Source organism: Sceloporus occidentalis, unplaced genomic scaffold (genome assembly GCF_023333645.1).
Source record: "Sceloporus occidentalis isolate IW3139 unplaced genomic scaffold, rSceOcc1.0.p SCAF_9, whole genome shotgun sequence".
NCBI classification, from domain to species: domain Eukaryota; kingdom Metazoa; phylum Chordata; class Lepidosauria; order Squamata; family Phrynosomatidae; genus Sceloporus; species Sceloporus occidentalis.
Window position 1 is genome coordinate 35739195 of NW_028316989.1, and position 20718 is coordinate 35759912.

Genomic DNA, 20718 nt, shown 5'->3' on the forward strand with positions numbered 1-20718 from the left:
GGAAGGGTGAAGAACACGTTTTCATTAGACTCGTGCATGAAGACGCACAAACATGCACTCATACATAGGGAAAAAACAACAACTGAAAAACAAACAGGATTTAGCATCATAGGCCAGAAAATGCAAGCAAATAGCAGCATGTCTGTGACAGACCTTGGGGTTCTTCATTGCTTTTATTTATACGATATATACAAGTGTGGATGGTTAGATCCATATGCAAGCAGACAGGAAGTCTTTTGGAACTTGTTGTCCAGATTTGTGTGTGTGTGTTTACTACATCACTAAATTAGATCAAGGTTCCACATTGTTCTGAATCAAGATTCAGTTTGGCACTCTTCTATGTTCTTCATCACACTAACAACATTCAGAAGTGAGTGATGCAATGAAGATTAGAAGATATTTTTAGTTTTGCCCGAGGTTGCTTACACCTAGTTTTCGCTCTGCTTGTTCCAAAACCACACGTTGCTCCCCCTTGTTACTCTCAGTTAAAGTTATTTGTTTTATTAAAGAGCTCCATCTAGAGGTCACAGTCACACTTTATAAGTTGACTGAAGCAAACAAAGAAACAAGAGTGTTGTGGAAATGGCATCCTTAACATTTATTTTAACATAAGCTTTTGTGAATAACCATCCAATTCTTCAGGTGCATGGAATACAATACAGTCACCCCTCCAAGTCCACGGACTTGAGATCCCAGGAGGGGCAACCACCATTAAGCTCAATGGGGTGCATGCCTGTGGTATGCGCCCCACATGCACACACCCCATTCAAGCCTATGGGGCTTGAATATGTGCAAGTTTTGGAACTCGCTGGATGGGGTCCGGAACGGATCCCCCACGAGTTCCAAGTGGCAACTGTATTAAGGCTTCAGATATGTCCTCATATCTGAGGACACCCTAGAAATAAATAATAGAGAGATTGGAGCCATTCTTTCCACTTATGTCCATGTTTACTTGTTGTCTAACATGTTCTCTAATAAATGGATTTGAAGGTACACTAAGAAAAGGAAATAGCATGAATTGGTCAAATGTAACATACAATACACACAACAAGAACAATATTAAACTCTGTAATGTACATGGAACAGCCCTTCTGACAGCAAATTTCAAAGTGAAGCTTCCCTGTCAATATGAGAAATAAGGATCCCTGGGAAAATACTCAGAGATATGGCGTGTTCCTCATAAGAAGCTAGATGTTGTTTATAATTTTCTTTTTAATTTTGTTTTCACCACAGATAAAGCTTTTGTTTCATTTGGAATCCAGTACGCCAAATAACCAGAACATCCAGGAATGAAATCCCGTATCTCCCCAAGGAATTTCTTCATCTCTTTAGCAGAAGCATAACCTATGAAAGGCATGTAGATTGGTATAAATTTCACAACATGACACCATTTTAAAAGCACAGGTAGAAACTTCTACAAAAGAAGTAGGGTAAGCTAAAAGGAGAAAATAATCAGATCTTCCTAGTAGTATTTTTATTAGTTCAAGTCATCTAAAGAACAGAGTACTAAGAAAGAATTGGTATATGGAATTCCCTCCCTTAGGGTAATATGTAATATACTCAGGTCTCTACTCATCTGACTTTTAAATGGACCCTGCAAACCTTTTTATTTCAAACTGCTGGTGAGTCAACCTGCTCTATCATTAGGCAAAGTGAGACAAATGCCTCAGGGCTAGTCCACATTTAAGTGTATTGTGCTGACTGCTGTGGACTTTTGTACATCTGCATTGCCAAAAATGCGCATCTATCCAAATCCATGTGCGATACTGTACATTTCTGCATATTTCCACAGATACTCCAGTAGAAACTGTGAAGTCTTTTTCTGCAATGTTTAAGGAGCCTCATCCCCACTGCCAGAAGCTTGAACTCCTACATGGATCACATTATGTTAAACTGGAATGAGGAGTTTAAGGTGCACAGTCTTAAACTACTGGAACTGAGACCTGTGTGCTGAGCAACCTGCCTTGCACTCCCCAATCTCCCCAAGTGCAGTAGAGGCTTCTCTTCCATTGTCAGTACTGAAGAAAGATGCATCCTCCCAATTGTTTGCGTTTTGTATATGGAATGATAGGGTGAGAATAAACCAAAAGAAAATATGCTAGTCCTGATGTATATCCAGTCACAGATCTCTAGTCATATTATTTTTACCCTTAGTAATAATTGCTAAAAGAACCCTCTTCTTACCTGTCACCATATTACTTGTTGGATAATCCTGAAGTGGAATGTATGTCAGTTTCCCTGTTTCTAGTGTCTCGGGGGTATGAATGTCTTCACTGTAATTACAAAAAGTAAATTGTTAGGGTAAAAGCATTTTCTTTCCTTTTTTCATTAAGAATACAACACTCATAAGATCTTTTACTCCTTTTTTCACTTTATTCCTTTCTCTCTCTAGGAGCTTGCAATTGAAAAGTTAGGAATCTGTGTCCTGCTTAATTACATTGATAACTGTATTTAGAAGGAAACAGCAACATACATCACTGGACAGTCATTTTCTGTTTCTTTCTAAAACACTACCTGTCTTGAGCAGAGGTTGCTTTCCTACTTCAAAGTAAAACCAAATTTACATTGCTTGATCTATGGTCAGCCTTTTCGATGGGAAAGGCTATCGATACCTGAATAGTATCTCAGAATCATAAATCTGTCCCAAAGGTGTGAAGCATTCTTTCTGTTTAGCAACTCCTAACTAAGGCTTGGTTGCCTACGTGGAGTGTTCGCTTCGCTGCCATGGAAGACAGGGATCATTTCCCAACATGCCCTCCATTAGGGTCATCAAGGGAAATGCCAGCATACAAAGGACACTATGTCTCATCTAGAGGCTTGCATGTCAAAGCAATGCAAAAAGGGAACAGCCAATTACCTCCACCAAATGCACTTTAGATGTGGAGAAATTAGGGGTGTTTTTATAAAATTCCATCCTCACTTAACAGTAGCCTTCAGTATTATCAGCCATGGTATCCTTCTGGGCCACCTTTCTGGAATGGGGCATAGAGCATGGGGCTGCCTTTGGAAACAGATCAGAAACTTCAAAATTCTGCAGCCAGAACATATGAACTCCCTTTTTGAAACAGTTTCATTGGCTACTGGTCTGCTTCTGGATACAATCCAAAATGCTGGTTACATGCCTCTACATGGCTTGGATCCATACGATCTCCCTATAAATGCCTGCCCAAATTTTGAGATCTTCAGGGGAGGGCCTTCTCTTAGAGGTTTATCTCACACCGGGGCTGATATTGGCCTTAAAGAGAGATTAAAGCACATTTAAAGCATCCTGCAAATGACAAGTAATGGCACGAATGATTATTACATGCAATTGCGCAAATAAAGCAGTATTGGAAATGCACTGTCCCTGAAATCCCAAAAGTAAAAAAGATGCACATTAATGATTCTTTGTGACCATTCTAATATTGGGTTTTGTATGACATTGTGTGAAATCGTTACACGTAATTATGTGATTTTTCTGGGATATTCGCGAGATAAACTCCCAGTCTCTTTCATGTGATAAACTACCTAGTCTCACCACCAGCACCTGCACATTTGGTAAGGATACAGGCCCCTAAATTGTGGCACCCCCTTCCATGGGAGGTTCAGTTGGTCCCTACCCTGCTCTCTTTCCCCCAATAGACAAAGACCTTTTTATTCAGGCAGGAGTTTGCTTCTTAAATCATGTGGAAGAAGGGAGTTTTAATGTGGTATGCTGTACTTTTCTCTCTTACATTATGTGTTTTCATTATCCAAAAATCTCAACAAGAAAAACCTTCTTTCCAGTGTTCTTCTGCTCTGTTCATCTTCTGCCTTGTTATCTTCTACTTCAGCATATTGACTGCCCTGTGAATATTCGAAGTGATCCTAGTTGAAACTGTGCTTAAGATTCCATTTAACTGTGCAGTTTTATGAAAGAGACGAAATAACCTTTTTCAATGTTAAGTAATCAGAAGCAATCTATAGACTGTTCATAGATGGGCTATAATATTTGGTTCAAGTTCAGTGGCTTCAACAGCTGCCATCTTTTCTGACTAGTGCCAAAATACTCATTCACTATTTTAGACCAGCTAATTATCTTGTTAAGCAGCAAGAAGGCAGATAAACAGAAAGAGAATAAAGTAATTGACTTATGTTGGATGGGAAGAGTGAGGCAGAAGGAGAGAAGTAGTAACACAAAGAGAACAAGGAAGAAAGGAAGGGAGGGAGGGAGGAATATACCAAGCTAATACTTCCAGCTATGTCATTTTAAAAGTTAATGTTTCATGTTGTATATGCAGAGTATTCCATATTCAAATACTACATTAAGAAATTAAGTTAAATGAGTTCTGGAACAAATTCTTGAAAAAAATTAACTATTAACTTTGTCAAGATCTTTTCATTCATTAATAACATTTAACTGACTAAATGGAAATGTGTGTATAGAGTTTACAAAATCTTAGATAATAAAATCATCAGAACAAACAACAAAATTAAAGTCATATACATTCAAGGTGCACTTCTTACCTGTTGTTTCTGAGGATCGGTTATTTGCTCCCATATAAAGCTACCAATTTTCTGTCTAATTTCTGCAGTGAATGCAAAAGAAGAGATCAATAACCACAAAACCATCACCCAAGCATATGTAGAGGGTGGGCAGCATTGCAATATGTTTATCATATAATAGAGTATGACTCTCTCTCACTCACAATATTTGCTATTGCTTAATGAATTTTCAGCATATTGAAATGGTTTTTTAACACCGAATAGCAACAGTGCTCAGCCATGCTGTTTCTCTTTAAATGAAACATATTTTTCAGTAACACATATGTTAAACTCCCAAAGGATATGATTTCATTCTCGAAAATACATTTTGTGATACACAAACTTAAAGTGTTTGCAGGTACACATTAGTGTTCTTTGAACACAAGTACGTATGGAGAAATCGGTATCAACATTCCCCCAGTGTACAGTTTATATTTGCTACCAGATATATAACAGCAGGTGCTCTAGAGGGCTTAGTACCAGGTAAATAGATATAGGATTGCAGCCTCAGTGTAATTCCTTTATGCAACTTTAGCTTTGAGTTATATAAACATGCTAATAAAAAGGTAAGATACAGAATTTATATATACACACACACACTTACACACATATAGCCATATGATAGCATGGAAGAGGTTAAAGACTCCTGAATAACCATATATGCAGTTTTGAATACATATACATTTCCATGGGGGGGGGGATCCAAACATTTAGTTCCCCCCACTCAGCGGCAGGGATCCCCCCCACTCAGTGGCAGGGATCATACAAAGTCCATGGAAGAGTCCAGAAGGATTTCACAGCTGCATCTGGCTGATCTTGTGAACCTAGCTTGTCTTCTGGTTCGCATGATTCCAGCCATTCAGATAGTTCTGAGGTCCTATTTCCATGATGTTTCTGTGTCCTACCTGCTCTTTGCTGCTCACTGTAGGCATCATTTGCTCCCTCTTTGCAGGCCAGTCTGTCTCTTTTGGTGGTTCAGGGAGGCAGTGTTCAGAATGGTTCTCCCTTCTCCTATCCCTATCACATTGGTGTCACTATGGACACTAGCCTCTTTAATTTAAGAAGTCTTTAATTCAAAAGAAACCCCAAAGCCCAGAATGTAACATTCAAATGGTGAAGGCAGGTGGATATAAAATGCTGAACACTCCATAAGCATAAACACATACCTTGATGCAAGCAGGCTGGTGGAAGGAGGAAATGTCCCAATGGCACTGTGTTTTTTATTTCTGAGTTGGCACAAGCAGTAAGATAACAAGAATGGAAAACGGTGATTTTGCCTTCGAGATAATCTAAGCTCTGGTGTATTCTGGAAGAAGATGGGAGATATAAGAAGATGTGTGTGTGTGTGTGTATACACTGAAAGTACATGACAACATACACACACACACACATGTAATTATGTTGTTATATGTTGTTGTTGTTGTTGTTGTGTGCCTTCAAGTTGTTTCCAACTTAAGGCGACCCTATCAGTTATATGGGGCTGGCATGGCCCTTCTCTGAGGCTGAGAGAGTGTGACTTGTGAGTATATATAATTATATATAACTGTATATAGAATTGTGTGTGTGTATATATATACACAGTATGTCGTGTGCCTTCATACATATTACACACACAGTGTGTGTGTGTGTGTGTGTGTGTATATACATACATACATACATATAGACACACACATAAATAATATAGTTATATATATATATATATATATATATATATATATATACACACACACACACACACACACACACGTACGTAGATGTAATTTTATTGGTGACTTGAATGTCAGTGTTAGGGGTCTTGGAGGACACTTCCCATCATCCTCATTAGATTGTAAGCCTGAGGGCAGGGAACCGTCTATTATCACCTCTGTTGTAAGCCGCCTGGATTCCCAGTGATTGGGCGGCATATAAATGAATCCTATTATTATTATTATTATTATTATTATTATTATTATTAGGCACAGAATGTCAGGGGAGGGGTTCCAAGGGCTTGAGCACACTTCCCATCATCCCCAGACCATGCAGAGGTTGGGGAAGTCCCCCTCCAGTTCCCATCAACCTCATCAGGCACAGCAAGCCGTTCAAGACTAAGGTTGGAGTACACTTCCCATCATCCCCAGACCATGCAGAGGTTGGGGAGGTCTCCCTCCAGTTCCCATCATCCTCATCAGGCATAGCATGGGGGGGGGGGGTTTCAGACCCTTCAAGAATAGGGTTGGGGAACACTTCCCATCACCCCCAGGCAATCCAGAGGTTGGGGGAAGTCTCCCTCCATCTTGTCTGCACTCTTGGCCCCCTCCCTCCTCAAGCGCATTCTTTAGCCCTCCAGGGCCAGGGCCATGTGGGTTGGTTGGGGCGTGATGGGAATTGTAGTCCTCCAAAACTAAGAAGTCCCATTCCCATCATCCCCAGGTCATGCAGCCTGTCTGCGCCCTTGGCCCCCCATCCTCCTCAAGCGATCTATGGAGCTGGATAATATATTATACACACACACACACACACACAGAGGTTTGTGTATATACATATATAAACACACACACATATATACATGCATATATATAATATACACACAGTCATATATATATATATACACACACACACACACGCCGACATATGTAACAGTTTTATACACACACACACACACACAGACAATATATACACAGTCATATATAATGTTCATAATTTTATTGACTTGAATGTCAGTGTTAGAGACCTTGGAGAACAGTTCCCATCATCCCCAGACGGAAGAGATAGATGTCTTTATGAGAATTACTAGTTTGTCATTATATTTTACCACCAGATGAGGGTACCACTAGGATCTTTCATACTACAGCAAGTTGGCCTTTACACAGAAGGACAGCACTTTCTCACCTCAGTTAAATATATATACAGCATGCTGTGCTTCTCAGGTTTTCATGGGTCCAGGATATTTACTCTTTACAAATTAAGCACTGGAAGCAGACGCAGGAGGATGGAATTTGTATGTCCAGATCTCAGATTATGTATGGTATTAATGAAGTCTGTGTGAAATAGTGACAAAGTATACCTTTTTGTATCAGGGTGGGAAGCATCACTGCTAAACAGATAGTCAGCACCATCCTGGTTTGTAATCACTCCTCCTTCAGCAGCTGCAGAAAAAAAACATCACAAGGAGATATGGATGTTCTTTACAATATTTTGATTTTGGAAAATGGTCTTTGGATTTGCAGAGGTCTATCCCTTGCTTTCAGTGCTATGCTCTCAAAATGTCATTATGCAGGCTTTTGCTTTAAAAGAGACAGAATTACAAAATCTTTTCTGCATAATAAGGTGTGGTTCAAACCTTATAATTATTAATGAGATGTATTGAGCCATCGCCAATATTTGTGTGCATCCCGAGTTATTATGTGTACTGTTCTCTTACTGCCACCACAGCGTAGCCTATGAGCCTGTTCTTTATACAAGAAGCAAATGTATGCTTGAGATTTGTGTAAAGGCTATGTGGAGTAATTGTGGTTAAATTAAATATTCAGCTAAGACTGGGCATGCATGCCTCTGCAGTTGGAGTCTGGGTTTTTTTGGTTTACAACTCCCATCATCCCTAGCCAGAATAGGCAATGGTGAGGATTATGGGAATTGCAATCTAACAACATCTCACTCTTTCTCTAGGTTCAGAGGTTGTAGGTTATCGGAAATGCCCTGCTCAGGACTAACTGGAGCTGGTCCTTGGGAGACCATGGTCCAAAACACACTGCAGAACTAATCCAAACTGAGACTGCTTTAATTGTCCTGGCTCAATGCTAGGGAATTCTGGGAATTGTAGTTTTTGAGACATTTTGCCTTCTCTGTCGGAGAGCTCTGGTGCCACAATACACTAATTTCCTTTTTAATGTACTTTTTTCTATGTCTTTAATTGTACTGTTTTTTAATGTTGTGAAGCTGCTCTGAGTCCCAGTTCTGGGAAAAGAGTGGGATACAAATAAATTTAATAATAAATATAATAATAATAATAATAATAGTAGTAGTAGTAGTAGTAGTAGTAGTAGTAGTATACTGTCCTATATTATAGGACTCCCAGAAGTATCTTAGTGGGATTGTAGACTCTTGCATCTAGGGCCTGGAGATATGCCTTTCCATAGTGTGGGAAAGCCACTTTTATGGATTACCAGTCCCAGAATCCCCCCATCAGTATGGCCAGTCCACAAAAATAAAAAATCCAGCTGTTGTCCAGTTAGTTCAAAACACACTGCGGAAATAATCCCGTTTGAGACTACTTTAACTGTCCTTGCTCAGGGAATTCTGGGAACTGTACTTTTGTGAGACATTTAGCCTTTTCTTTCAGAGAGTTCTGGGGCCATAACAAACTACAATTCCCAGGATTCCCTAGCACTGAGCTAAGGCAGTTAAAGTGGTCTCAAACTGGATTTTTTCTGCAGCGTGTTTTGGACCTAACTGGATTACAGCTGGATTATTATTATTTTTTGTAGTTGCAGTTTACTGTGGCACCAGAGCTCTCTGACAGAAGGCTAAATGTTTCATAAAACTACAGTTCCCAGAATTCCCTAGTGTTGAGCCTGGGCAGTTAAAGCGCTCTCAGACTGGCTTATTTCTGCAGTATATTTTGGGTTTTGGTTTATTAAACTAGAAGTCTTTTAGGTCCAAAACACACTACAGAAATAATCCAGTTTGAGACCACTTTAACGGCCCTGGCTCAATGCTAAAGAATTCTGGGAACTGTAGTTTTTTTGAGACATTTATCCTTTTCTGTCAGAGTGCCATAATAAACTACAATTTCCCAGGATTCCCTAGTGTGGCATCCCCTGGAAAGCCCAGGGGCTGCACCCCCTCCCAGGATAGCAATGTCTACCGAGAATAGGATGTGATGGCCTCGCTGGCAAACCACGAGGTCATGACTCACCTTCTGGTTGACAATGCTTTATCCATAATTGGATAAGCCCATGTTGATTCGGCTGAGACAGTGTACACATCCTGTTCCCTTTGCTAATTAGGATTTTCCTGAATACACATTGGTCCCTGATTCTGCAAATTGCCTTCTGATGTACTATGAGATAATGAAAACCTAATGTAACCCTGATGTCAATAAAAGGGGCTGGCCAAGACCTGGCCAGAAGAAGCTTTGCACCCCCATTCCTGTCTCTGCGTCTCTCTGCCGCGACAGCTGGTGACCCCGACGTGATACGGAGAAGGTGGCTTTGGCCCAGCTCACTCGACTGGAATAGTCTGCGCACACATCCTCAAAGGATCCCGTGAGTATGGGAGGAACGCTGACCGCCAAGCAAAGGTCTCACGCTAGGGAGTTATAGTTAAGCAGTTGTCAAGGGATAAACAAATCACCCAGAGAAACATTAAAAATTTAGTCGCAGAGATCTCATGCCAGTGTCCCTGGTACCCAGAGAGGGGAATACTCTGCAGAGGAATGGGAGAAGATAGGCAATCATCTTAAGGCTGAGCCTCGTGCCGCGGCACCCCACTTGATTGCCTGGCAGGTGGTAAACACGGCCGTGGGACGGCTAAGCCAATCCACGGCCCCCAAATCCTGCCTACAGCCCCCCGCTCCTCTAGCCACATTAGCTCCTCCAGGAGATCCACCTGGTTACCCTGTTCCAGTGGTTGCTCCTCCCTTATCGCCTGTAAGGCCCCGGCTGGGAGTGGTAGAAGCAGGAATAGCTGAAGCAAAGACAAATCCTAAAGTCAGAACACTAGAAGTGGCCTGGCTTTAAACTCTACCTGAGTTGAAAGGTGGAGGGAATGCCAATAACCCCTAAGGTCTTGGCCAATTTTGGTTTGGAGCAAGTGGTTTTAACCCAGACTCTTCACTGGACAAACCTTTTAAGGTATGCACCAACTTCGGCTAAAAATTGGGTCTAAACCCTAAGCCAATCACGTCTAAGAGGCTTTACAGCTTCACGACAGACTTGGAGGACATTCTTCCAAAGCCGCCGCCGCTGCTGGGACTGCTCTCTCTGCCGGGCGGTTCCTCCCGGGGTGTCGGAGGTGCGCAGCAGCGCACCGCCTCGGGAGGACCGTCCACGGACTGCGGAGCACCCCGAAGGGGCTCCTCTTTGGACTTTGCAGTGCTGGCCTTGGCGTTTGGCGGCCAGTTTTAGGTGCAGGGGCTCTTTAAGGACCACCTGGGGGGAAGCCAGAAGGGAACTCCGCCAGGTGAGAGCGGCGGAGATAAAGCCGGGCGACCGGGCCCTCTCTGACACGCCCCCTCTTGCCCTTCGCACCGGACCACCGCTGCCGCCGCCGCTGCTGGGACTGCTCTCTCTGCCGGGCGGTTCCTCCCGGGGTGTCGGAGGTGCGCAGCAGCGCACCGCCTCGGGAGGACCGTCCACGGACTGCGGAGCACCCCGAAGGGGCTCCTCTTTGGACTTTGCAGTGCTGGCCTTGGCGTTTGGCGGCCAGTTTTAGGTGCAGGGGCTCTTTAAGGACCACCTGGGGGGAAGCCAGAAGGGAACTCCGCCAGGTGAGAGCGGCGGAGATAAAGCCGGGCGACCGGGCCCTCTCTGACACGCCCCCTCTTGCCCTTCGCACCGGACCACCGCTGCCGCCGCCGCTGCTGGGACTGCTCTCTCTGCCGGGCGGTTCCTCCCGGGGTGTCGGAGGTGCGCAGCAGCGCACCGCCTCGGGAGGACCGTCCACGGACTGCGGAGCACCCCGAAGGGGCTCCTCTTTGGACTTTGCAGTGCTGGCCTTGGCGTTTGGCGGCCAGTTTTAGGTGCAGGGGCTCTTTAAGGACCACCTGGGGGGAAGCCAGAAGGGAACTCCGCCAGGTGAGAGCGGCGGAGATAAAGCCGGGCGACCGGGCCCTCTCTGACACGCCCCCTCTTGCCCTTCGCACCGGACCACCGCTGCCGCCGCCGCTGCTGGGACTGCTCTCTCTGCCGGGCGGTTCCTCCCGGGGTGTCGGAGGTGCGCAGCAGCGCACCGCCTCGGGAGGACCGTCCACGGACTGCGGAGCACCCCGAAGGGGCTCCTCTTTGGACTTTGCAGTGCTGGCCTTGGCGTTTGGCGGCCAGTTTTAGGTGCAGGGGCTCTTTAAGGACCACCTGGGGGGAAGCCAGAAGGGAACTCCGCCAGGTGAGAGCGGCGGAGATAAAGCCGGGCGACCGGGCCCTCTCTGACACGCCCCCTCTTGCCCTTCGCACCGGACCACCGCTGCCGCCGCCGCTGCTGGGACTGCTCTCTCTGCCGGGCGGTTCCTCCCGGGGTGTCGGAGGTGCGCAGCAGCGCACCGCCTCGGGAGGACCGTCCACGGACTGCGGAGCACCCCGAAGGGGCTCCTCTTTGGACTTTGCAGTGCTGGCCTTGGCGTTTGGCGGCCAGTTTTAGGTGCAGGGGCTCTTTAAGGACCACCTGGGGGGAAGCCAGAAGGGAACTCCGCCAGGTGAGAGCGGCGGAGATAAAGCCGGGCGACCGGGCCCTCTCTGACACGCCCCCTCTTGCCCTTCGCACCGGACCACCGCTGCCGCCGCCGCTGCTGGGACTGCTCTCTCTGCCGGGCGGTTCCTCCCGGGGTGTCGGAGGTGCGCAGCAGCGCACCGCCTCGGGAGGACCGTCCACGGACTGCGGAGCACCCCGAAGGGGCTCCTCTTTGGACTTTGCAGTGCTGGCCTTGGCGTTTGGCGGCCAGTTTTAGGTGCAGGGGCTCTTTAAGGACCACCTGGGGGGAAGCCAGAAGGGAACTCCGCCAGGTGAGAGCGGCGGAGATAAAGCCGGGCGACCGGGCCCTCTCTGACACGCCCCCTCTTGCCCTTCGCACCGGACCACCGCTGCCGCCGCCGCTGCTGGGACTGCTCTCTCTGCCGGGCGGTTCCTCCCGGGGTGTCGGAGGTGCGCAGCAGCGCACCGCCTCGGGAGGACCGCCTACGGACTGCGGACCACCACAACTGCGCATCTGCGCAGCTGCGCAGCATTAGTGTGGGAGGCTTGATTGGCCCTTGGAGCAGAGGATGCCTGTAGTGGCTCACCTCTGCTCCTCTAATAGCCATAGAGGGGTGGGGGGAGGACAGGGTTGTGGGGGATGCCTGGGCCAGGGATAACACCTTGGTGGGCGGAGCTCCAATAGAGGTTGTGTGGGGCAGGGGGAGGTATGGCGGTGGGAGAAGGGACTTGCGTTCCAGGGGAAGGCGTGATAGATGCGTCATATCTATCTCACCTTCCTGTCCCCCTCCCAACCTAAAGGACCTGAGGGTCTCTCCAACCGTGCCACAAACCCTGTCGCTGCTCCTGTGCAATGCCAGGTCTATTAACAACAAGTCCCACATCCTCCATGACCTTCTGGAGGACTCTAGGTGTGACCTGGCTTGCATTACCGAGACCTGGCTGGGGCCTGAAGGGGATGCTGTGTGGGCTCAGGCCCTGCCTGCCGGGTACTCGGTGAAGGACCAGCGCAGGTTAGGTGGGCGGGGGGGGGGTGTGGCCTTGGTGCATAGGAACACCGTGTCCCTCACCCGGAACCACGTCCGACAGACCTCCTATATTGAGTGTGTTTACCTGACCCTAAAAGCTAGGGACAGTCTAGGGATTCTGTTGGTGTATCGGCCACCCCGTGCATTAGCGGACTCCCTTAACGAGCTGACACAGTTGGTCGCTGAGCTGATGTTGGAGACGCCCAGGCTTCTTGTCCTGGGTGACTTCAACATCTCCCTCACGGCCAGCTATGTTCCATCCGGTGCGGCTCGGGAATTCATGGAGACCATGACGGCCATGGGCCTGTCCCAGCTGATACAGGGTCCTACGCATTGTGCGGGTAACACACTCGATTTGGTCTTCTGTACGGACGCGGAAAATCCGTGGGTGGAAATTGCTAAGATTTCCCCCGTGTCATGGACGGATCATTTCCTGGTAGAGGTGAAAATCAAGGCTTCTACCCGTATCCCTCCCGGGGGTGGTGGACCAGTTAGGATGGTCCACCCTCGAAGGCTGATGGAACCTCAGAGGTTCCAAGAAGCCTTAGAGGGGCTCACGGTTGGAAACGACGGCGACTCTGTTGATGCCCTTACCGGTATCTGGAATACCGGTCTTTCTGGGGCTATACACAGAATCGCTCCCAAGCGTCCTCTCAGGCCCGCTTCCAATCGTAAGCCCTGGTATACGGAAGATCTCCGGGCGAGGAAGCGGGTCCTGCGACGACTAGAGTACCGTTGGCGGAAATACCTACGCTTAAACGACAAGACTCTCCTAGACCGCTTGTTGAAGGACTATGGAGAGGCAATACGAGCAACTAAGAATTCGTTCTATGGTGCTCGTATTGCGTCCGCGGAGTCACGTCCGGCAGAGTTGTTCAGGGTGGTCAGGGAGCTAACTCAGCTCCCTCCTGCCCCGAACCAGATCCTTGAACCTTCGAAGGCCTGCTGCGACCTTTTCAATGACTTTTTCGTGGATAAAACTTCTCGTATAAGCGAAGGTCTGAACGCCGATGTTAATGCAGAGCCTAGGGTAGAAGTGTCCAGAGCCTCCGTGGACTGTGTTACACTGGATCAGTTTGAGTTGGTGAGTACCGAGGATGTGGACAAGATCCTCGGAAGTGTTCGGAAAACGACCTGCTCTCTTGATCCCTGCCCCTCGTGGTTAGCGGCCCAGGGGGGACCGGTAGTAACAACATTGCTACACCGGATAATCAACACCTCTTTGAGGGATGGGCAGTTTCCATCGGATCTAAAATTGGCCACCGTAAGACCGATCCTAAAAAAGCCCTCCCTCGACCCCCTGGTACATAATAATTATCGGCCTGTTTCGCTGCTACCATTTTTGGGGAAGGTGATTGAGAGGGCGGTTGCGATCCAGCTTCAGGCGGTCTTGGATGAAACTGATTATCTGGATCCATTTCAAACTGGCTTCCGGGCGGGTCACGGGGTTGAGACGGCCATGGTCGCCTTGGTCGATGATCTCCGTCTGAGCATCGACGGGGGTAGCGTGTCCCTGTTGGTGCTCTTGGACATCTCAGCGGCTTTCGATACCATAGACCATGGTATCCTTCTGGGGCGCCTGGCAGAGGTTGGGATCGGGGGCACTGTGCTCCAGTGGTTCCGGTCCTACCTCTCTGGGAGGTCCCAGATGGTGCAGCTGGGAGACGTGTGCTCCAGTGAGCGGGCCCTTAAAACTGGGGTCCCTCAAGGAGCCATTCTGTCTCCCATGCTATTTAACATTTACATGAAACCGCTGGGAGAGATCATCCGGAGACATGGGGCGCGGGGTTATCAGTACGCTGATGACACCCAGATTATTTTCTCTATGTCTCCGACTGATGCAGTGACCGGGGATGGCGTCTCTCCTCTCGTGGCCTGTCTGGAGTCAGTAATGGACTGGATGAGGAAAAACCGACTCAAACTAAATCCAGAGAAAACGGAGGTACTAGTGATAGGTTCCCCCGGTCCGGGAATGACGGTGATTCCACCTGTCCTGAACGGGGTCACGCTCCCCGTGAAGGACTCCGTGCGCAGTCTGGGAGTGCTTCTTGATTCGTCGCTTCATCTGACTGCTCAGGTGAATGCGACGGTCAAGAGCACCTGTCATCAGCTTCGGCTGATCCGCCAGCTGCGCCCATACCTGGACCGGAGGGACCTAGAAACTGTTGTACATGCCCTGGTAACTTCGAGATTGGACTTCTGCAATGTACTCTACATGGGGCAACCCTTATACCAAACTCGGAAGCTCCAATTGGTACAGAATATGGCAGCCCGGCTGGTCACTGGTGCGAACAGGACCAGCCATATAACACCTATACTTAAAGATCTTCATTGGCTGCCTATACGCTTCCGAGCTCAATATAAGGCGTTGGTTATCACCTATAAAGCCCTAAATGGCTTGGGCCCAGGATTCCTGAAGGACCGCCTCTCCCCGTACAATCCGCCTCGCACCCTCAGAACATCTGGGCAGCAATTGCTGAAGGTGCCAGGGGCTAGGCTAGTTTCTACCTCTAGAAGAGCCTTTTCCACAGCTGCCCCTGCCCTCTGGAACACGCTGCCCACTGAGCTCCGCTCATCTACTACCCTGGCCCAATTTAGGAAGGACCTCAAGACCTTCCTATTTAAGCAGGCATTCCCCGACTAAACATCCTGCGGGCCTCCCTCCTCTTCCGTGGCCATGAGGATGGGCTAATGGGGCTTTTTATTGTTTTTATTGTTTTTGTATTAGTATTGATGCTGTCGCTGTGTTTTTAATCTGTGTTTGTGCTTTGTTTGCATTTGGAAGCCGCCCTGATCTTTTTGGAAGGGCGGGATATAAATAAAGTATTTATTTATATTTATTATTATTAAGTTTTCTCAGCTTTTCTGCCCTTCATCCTCCCACTGGAGGATAAGACTCAGATAAGCTCCCAAAATTGCTAGGGCTTTCCCCAATAAAATGAAGAAAGAGATTAAAGAATTGATAGCCCAAGTCAACCTCCTCAAGGAGGAAAATTCCATTTTGGCAGCCAAGGTTCAAAAATGGGAAGCAACGTCAAATCAAGAACAAACCCATTTCTCCATCGCAGAAGCATGTATAATGGCAGATTTGTTAGGTCCCTTAAATCAGGAAACGAGCATAAAATGGATGATTCGGGCTGCAAATAGTTATCCATATGCTGCAGGATTTCATCTGACACAGTTGGCTAGGCTGTGCATGTCCTCTGTGGACAGAGACAACCTGGAAGCAGCAGTGATGTGTCGAAACCTTTTGTCCCAAGATATGTACTCTTGGATGGGACATATCTTGAGCCTATTGTGGCCAGGACAACTGGCCAAGGATTTATACTATGCACAAGAGCAAAAAACAAATGAGGGTCCAGAAACATACATGGCTAGGAAAATGTTGCTTGCAAGAATAGCTCGCCCCTCCAAAGCTATGAATAAAGAGTTCATGGGTGAGATATATAGAGGACTTCATCCCAAGAGCAAAGAGTCTCTGGGATGCCAAATCAAAGAGTCAGAGCTATTTGCGGGTTGGGAAACCTTTTCCCAGCACCTAAGGCAGCTCTCTTCAAAATTTCATCTGATGATAGCACAGAGACAAGAAAAGTCCCTAGCCCTAAAGAAGAAAGCTAGGGAAAATTCCCTTAAAAAAGGCTTTTTAGATCCATCTAAAAGCCCTACTCAGCCTTCCCTCATTCCCCAAAGAGAGATGGAAACACCCGAAGGCCTGCCTCACCATAGCAAGCAGAAATTGCCAGAGACCCCCAAGGGACTCCATTCCAAGAGCCCCTATATTACTAGTTGCTCTGTAAATCTCAGGAAAGCAAGCCCCCCTTGCCCAAACGGAAAGAAAAATGTCTCACTTTCTTTTGGAGACACCTCTGCTACTGTTCGGACTACAGTCTACAGAGAGATCAGAACCATACCCCAAATAAGCACTTCGAGGCCAAGAGGGTCAAAACCCCAGAAAACAGGGCATGGACTCAACCACAAAACCCCAAGCTTTGGAAACCTTTCCAGCCAGACATGCCAGAGAAAGGGAACCTCAGAGGTCATATTTCCCATTCCCGTGGTTCAGATTGGAGTGGCACTGGGAGATGTGTTTCCTGGAAGAGGCAAAAGCCCAGCTCCCTGGGAAAAACAGTGAAAATGGATGACACCATCTCAGCTTCAACCCAGCTCCTTGACCAAGAGGTGAGGCACACTGTTTCAGCCTCAGCTTCCAGAACAAAGACCTCAGAAGGTAGTTCTCGGAAAGGAATAGTAGAAACTGCTCTTTGAGAAACTCAAAACCCTGTAGGCATTTTAAGCATTTCAGAGAACTTTTGTAAGTGTTGGGATCTTAAAAGACAGGAAGTTTTCCTTCCCCTCAGTAAGTCCAGTTTATTCAGTAGTCGGTGTTTTTGCATTTCTGCATTTTCCTTTGTGCCCATGAGGCAAGTGGATAAGATCATTCAGTAGGAAATTCCAAATTGAGTAAGGACCCCCCCCCCCTCTTCTGCTCCTGCTTTGCAAATTGAGATTGAGAAATGTCTCACTATTTTCTGTTGCTGGCACTCTACATGTGCTCAGGCAGAGTGACACTGTCTCAACTTTTGTCTCTACATTCTGTTTTCAGAGGATTCTGTATGCCTTTAGTTTGTTCTCTCCTATTTAATTGTGGAAATTGTAAAGGGACAGGAGTTTCTAGGTTCCCCCCCCCCACTCAAATCTGTGTTAATTTTGCGTTTTTGATTGTGATAAAGCATAATTGAAATTCTCTTTGGATGCACAAATCTTACAGACAAAGAGAACATACCATTTTGTGGAATAAAATCAGTACTTAGAGTGTGCTTGGAAAACTATGTCTCATTCTTCTAGTAGTCAGCTTGTCTTGCCCTCTGTCTCCTTTATGTGTTTGATTTGCCCAGGCTTGGCTGGAGAATTGCAACAACTAAAGGTTGTTGTAGATCCTATTAACTGTTGCTTGTATTTGTTAATTTGCTTGTTTGTTTGGCTGTTTGTGATTTGCAAATGTGAAGACAGCTCCCTTCCTTTACTCCAAAGGTCTTTGCTGCATTGGTTTCTCAATAGGGATTAATTCCTGTTCTCAAGCGTCTTTTTCCTTGCTGTTAAGCTTCACTCTGGTCAGCACAGTCTATCTGTAAAAACTGTCTTGGCTAAAGTAGGAAAAAAGTTTTGTCTAAGTTGCTTTATATTCTCATGGCTAAAGGACTACATATCCCATCTACCTAATTTGTGGTACATGTTTAGAAACAGATTCTAGTCCTCTTGCACCTAGAAATTGTTCATTTGTCTGTCTGTTAATGTGTTTGGATTTGTGCTACACTTCTGCAACACATAAGCCTGAATTTCTTGTACTCTTCCTCCATTTGTGTTGTTTTGCTTCCTTCTTTTATACATTGTTTCCTAGAGAGAGAGCTTCTCTTACCAGCACAGTCTATCTGTCTCTCTTACTCTTCATCTGGGTTAGCTATAGTGGGATTACTGGAGGGAGGAGAACCCCCTCCTTCTCCTCTGCCTCGTCCTTTTTGTTCTGGAGTTTAATCCTGTACTCCATAGGTCTGCTTGCAGAAAAGGATTTGCTAAAATAGATTTCCTCATTTTTGCTAAAATTGGTATCCTACCTTCTTTACTAAAGTCTGCTATTGCCATTCTTCTATGTTTTCCCCTATGGATAGCCTTCTTCTATAAACAAAAAAGGGGGAATGCAACCTCCCCATCAACACAAAAAGGTTGTGAACCGGGTCATATCTGTTATATTTGATTTGCCTGGAATAATTTAATTGCACTGTCTGATTATTTATTTCCAACACAGAAACATTTTCTTCATTTTCCCTGCTGCTGTGGCCCTTGGTGTGATATTGACAGTTTCCAGAGACAGCGGAAAGGACCAGCAACCCCCGTCATTTGGGAAAGAGGCTGTGCAGCAGTGTCAACCCCAATAGGCACAGTGTGGACATCAGCCAAGTATCTTAAACCCACAGAACCTAATATTTCAACCCACTCAACAATTTCACATGATGCTAAATCATGAACAACATGAACTTAGAAATGCCACTCTGGACAATGGAGCAGCCATAGACTATTTACTTTTGCTATGTGAAGAAATCAAAAATATGTGCTGTATTAACCCATAATTCTGTGTTAACTGTTGTACTTGGTTTATTATGTTTGACCAGTGGAGCCCCTTCAGCCCAGTGGTATCAAAGGGGAGATCAAAATGTTTGGGAAAGGGGATTTCATTTATATATATCCATGTTTTGTTGCCACCTGGATAGTTTTTTAATTGTAACTGTCAAACTTATAATTCTATACCTGCCAATGTGTCTGATGGCACACAGTGCTGTCTGAGTAGGCTTGTTCCTGTTCTCCTACACCCTTCTATCTTGGATGTTTCCAGGGTTCAAAGAGCAGTAACACTCACCTCTGACTACAATATACCTCCATAGCCCAACTGAATACTTTTGCTGTGTGAAGACGTCAAGATATGTGTTGTTTCAAATTGTCAGATAACTCTTGTTCCATTAATAATTTGATTGAAGAGCTACATGATTTACCTGACTCAGGTCCACCAGAACATTGGATATTCTGGATTATGAAGCTGATTGATTTACTATTTGCCAGACCTTCATTGGCTGAAAAGACTTCTTGTATATGGCATTATCATTTTTGTATTATGATCCTATTTTGCCATCTCATCCAATGTGTTCTTGCTTTGTGTTCTAGGTTTTCGCAAAAGACAATGACAACCACGGAAAAGCAGCTGGTCGCAGGATATGTACACCAGCTCATAAAAAACAAAAAAGAGGGAGATGTGGCATCCCCTGGAAAGCCCAGGGGCTGCACCCCCTCCCAGGATAGCAATGTCTACCGAGAATAGGATGTGATGGCCTCGCTGGCAAACCACGAGGTCATGACTCACCTTCTGGTTGACAATGCTTTATCCATAATTGGATAAGCCCATGTTGATTCGGCTGAGACAGTGTACACATCCTGTTCCCTTTGCTAATTAGGATTTTCCTGAATACACATTGGTCCCTGATTCTGCAAATTGCCTTCTGATGTACTATGAGATAATGAAAACCTAATGTAACCCTGATGTCAATAAAAGGGGCTGGCCAAGACCTGGCCAGAAGAAGCTTTGCACCCCCATTCCTGTCTCTGCGTCTCTCTGCCGCGACACCCTAGCACTGAACCAGGGCAGTTAAAGCGGTCTCAAAATAGATTATTTCTGCAGCGTGTTTTGAACCTTATAGTTATCCAAAAGGAGTAACTCTTCCACATTCTTAACCTTTCCTGTTTTGAATTTTATTGAGATTTTAAATGTTTTATCCGTGAGCCGCCTTGGGTCCCTTCGGGGAGAAAGGCAGCATATAAACGAAATAAATAAACAAGCAAATACATAATTTCTTGGCCTCTTCTTTTGGTTTTAATATGTGCCTCAAGATTGCTTGTTATGCTCTTCTGTTTATACAGGAATGGTCACTCCAGAACAATCATATCTTCCCCATAAGTCTACCTTAGAAAAGTGTTTGAAAGTTAAGAAATAAAGTATTACAAATATGACAGGAAGGAAGGAAGGAAGGAAGGAAGGAAGGAAGGAAGGAAGGAAAATAAGTTCATTCTGTTGTCTCTTCAGAAGTTAGAAACGTAATTGTCTCGTTGCCCCACTCCATTAACATCAACACATTTCTCTCGGGGAAAGACTAGTTTTGGCTTTTCCTTTTTGCCCTTGCTTTTTCCCTCACACTGATTTCTTTTCCTCCTTCAGTCAGGGCTTATTTCCCTCACCCCAAAATCTGCAGAGTTCTTCACT

General features: G+C 45.9%; 1 protein-coding gene across 1 annotated transcript; it reads right to left on the reverse strand.

Annotated features, from left to right (window-relative positions):
- Positions 1-256: 256 nt before the first annotated feature.
- On the reverse strand, positions 257-20356 carry LOC149307262 (telomere repeats-binding bouquet formation protein 2-like; the record flags this gene model as incomplete). Its single annotated transcript, XM_089538295.1, has 7 exons — positions 257-1344; positions 2185-2273; positions 3755-3825; positions 4486-4547; positions 5670-5809; positions 7547-7628; positions 20305-20356. Coding segments are annotated over 7 exons (642 nt in total), but the record flags the coding sequence as incomplete, so codon positions are not given.
- Between the last annotated feature and the right edge of the window lie 362 nt (positions 20357-20718).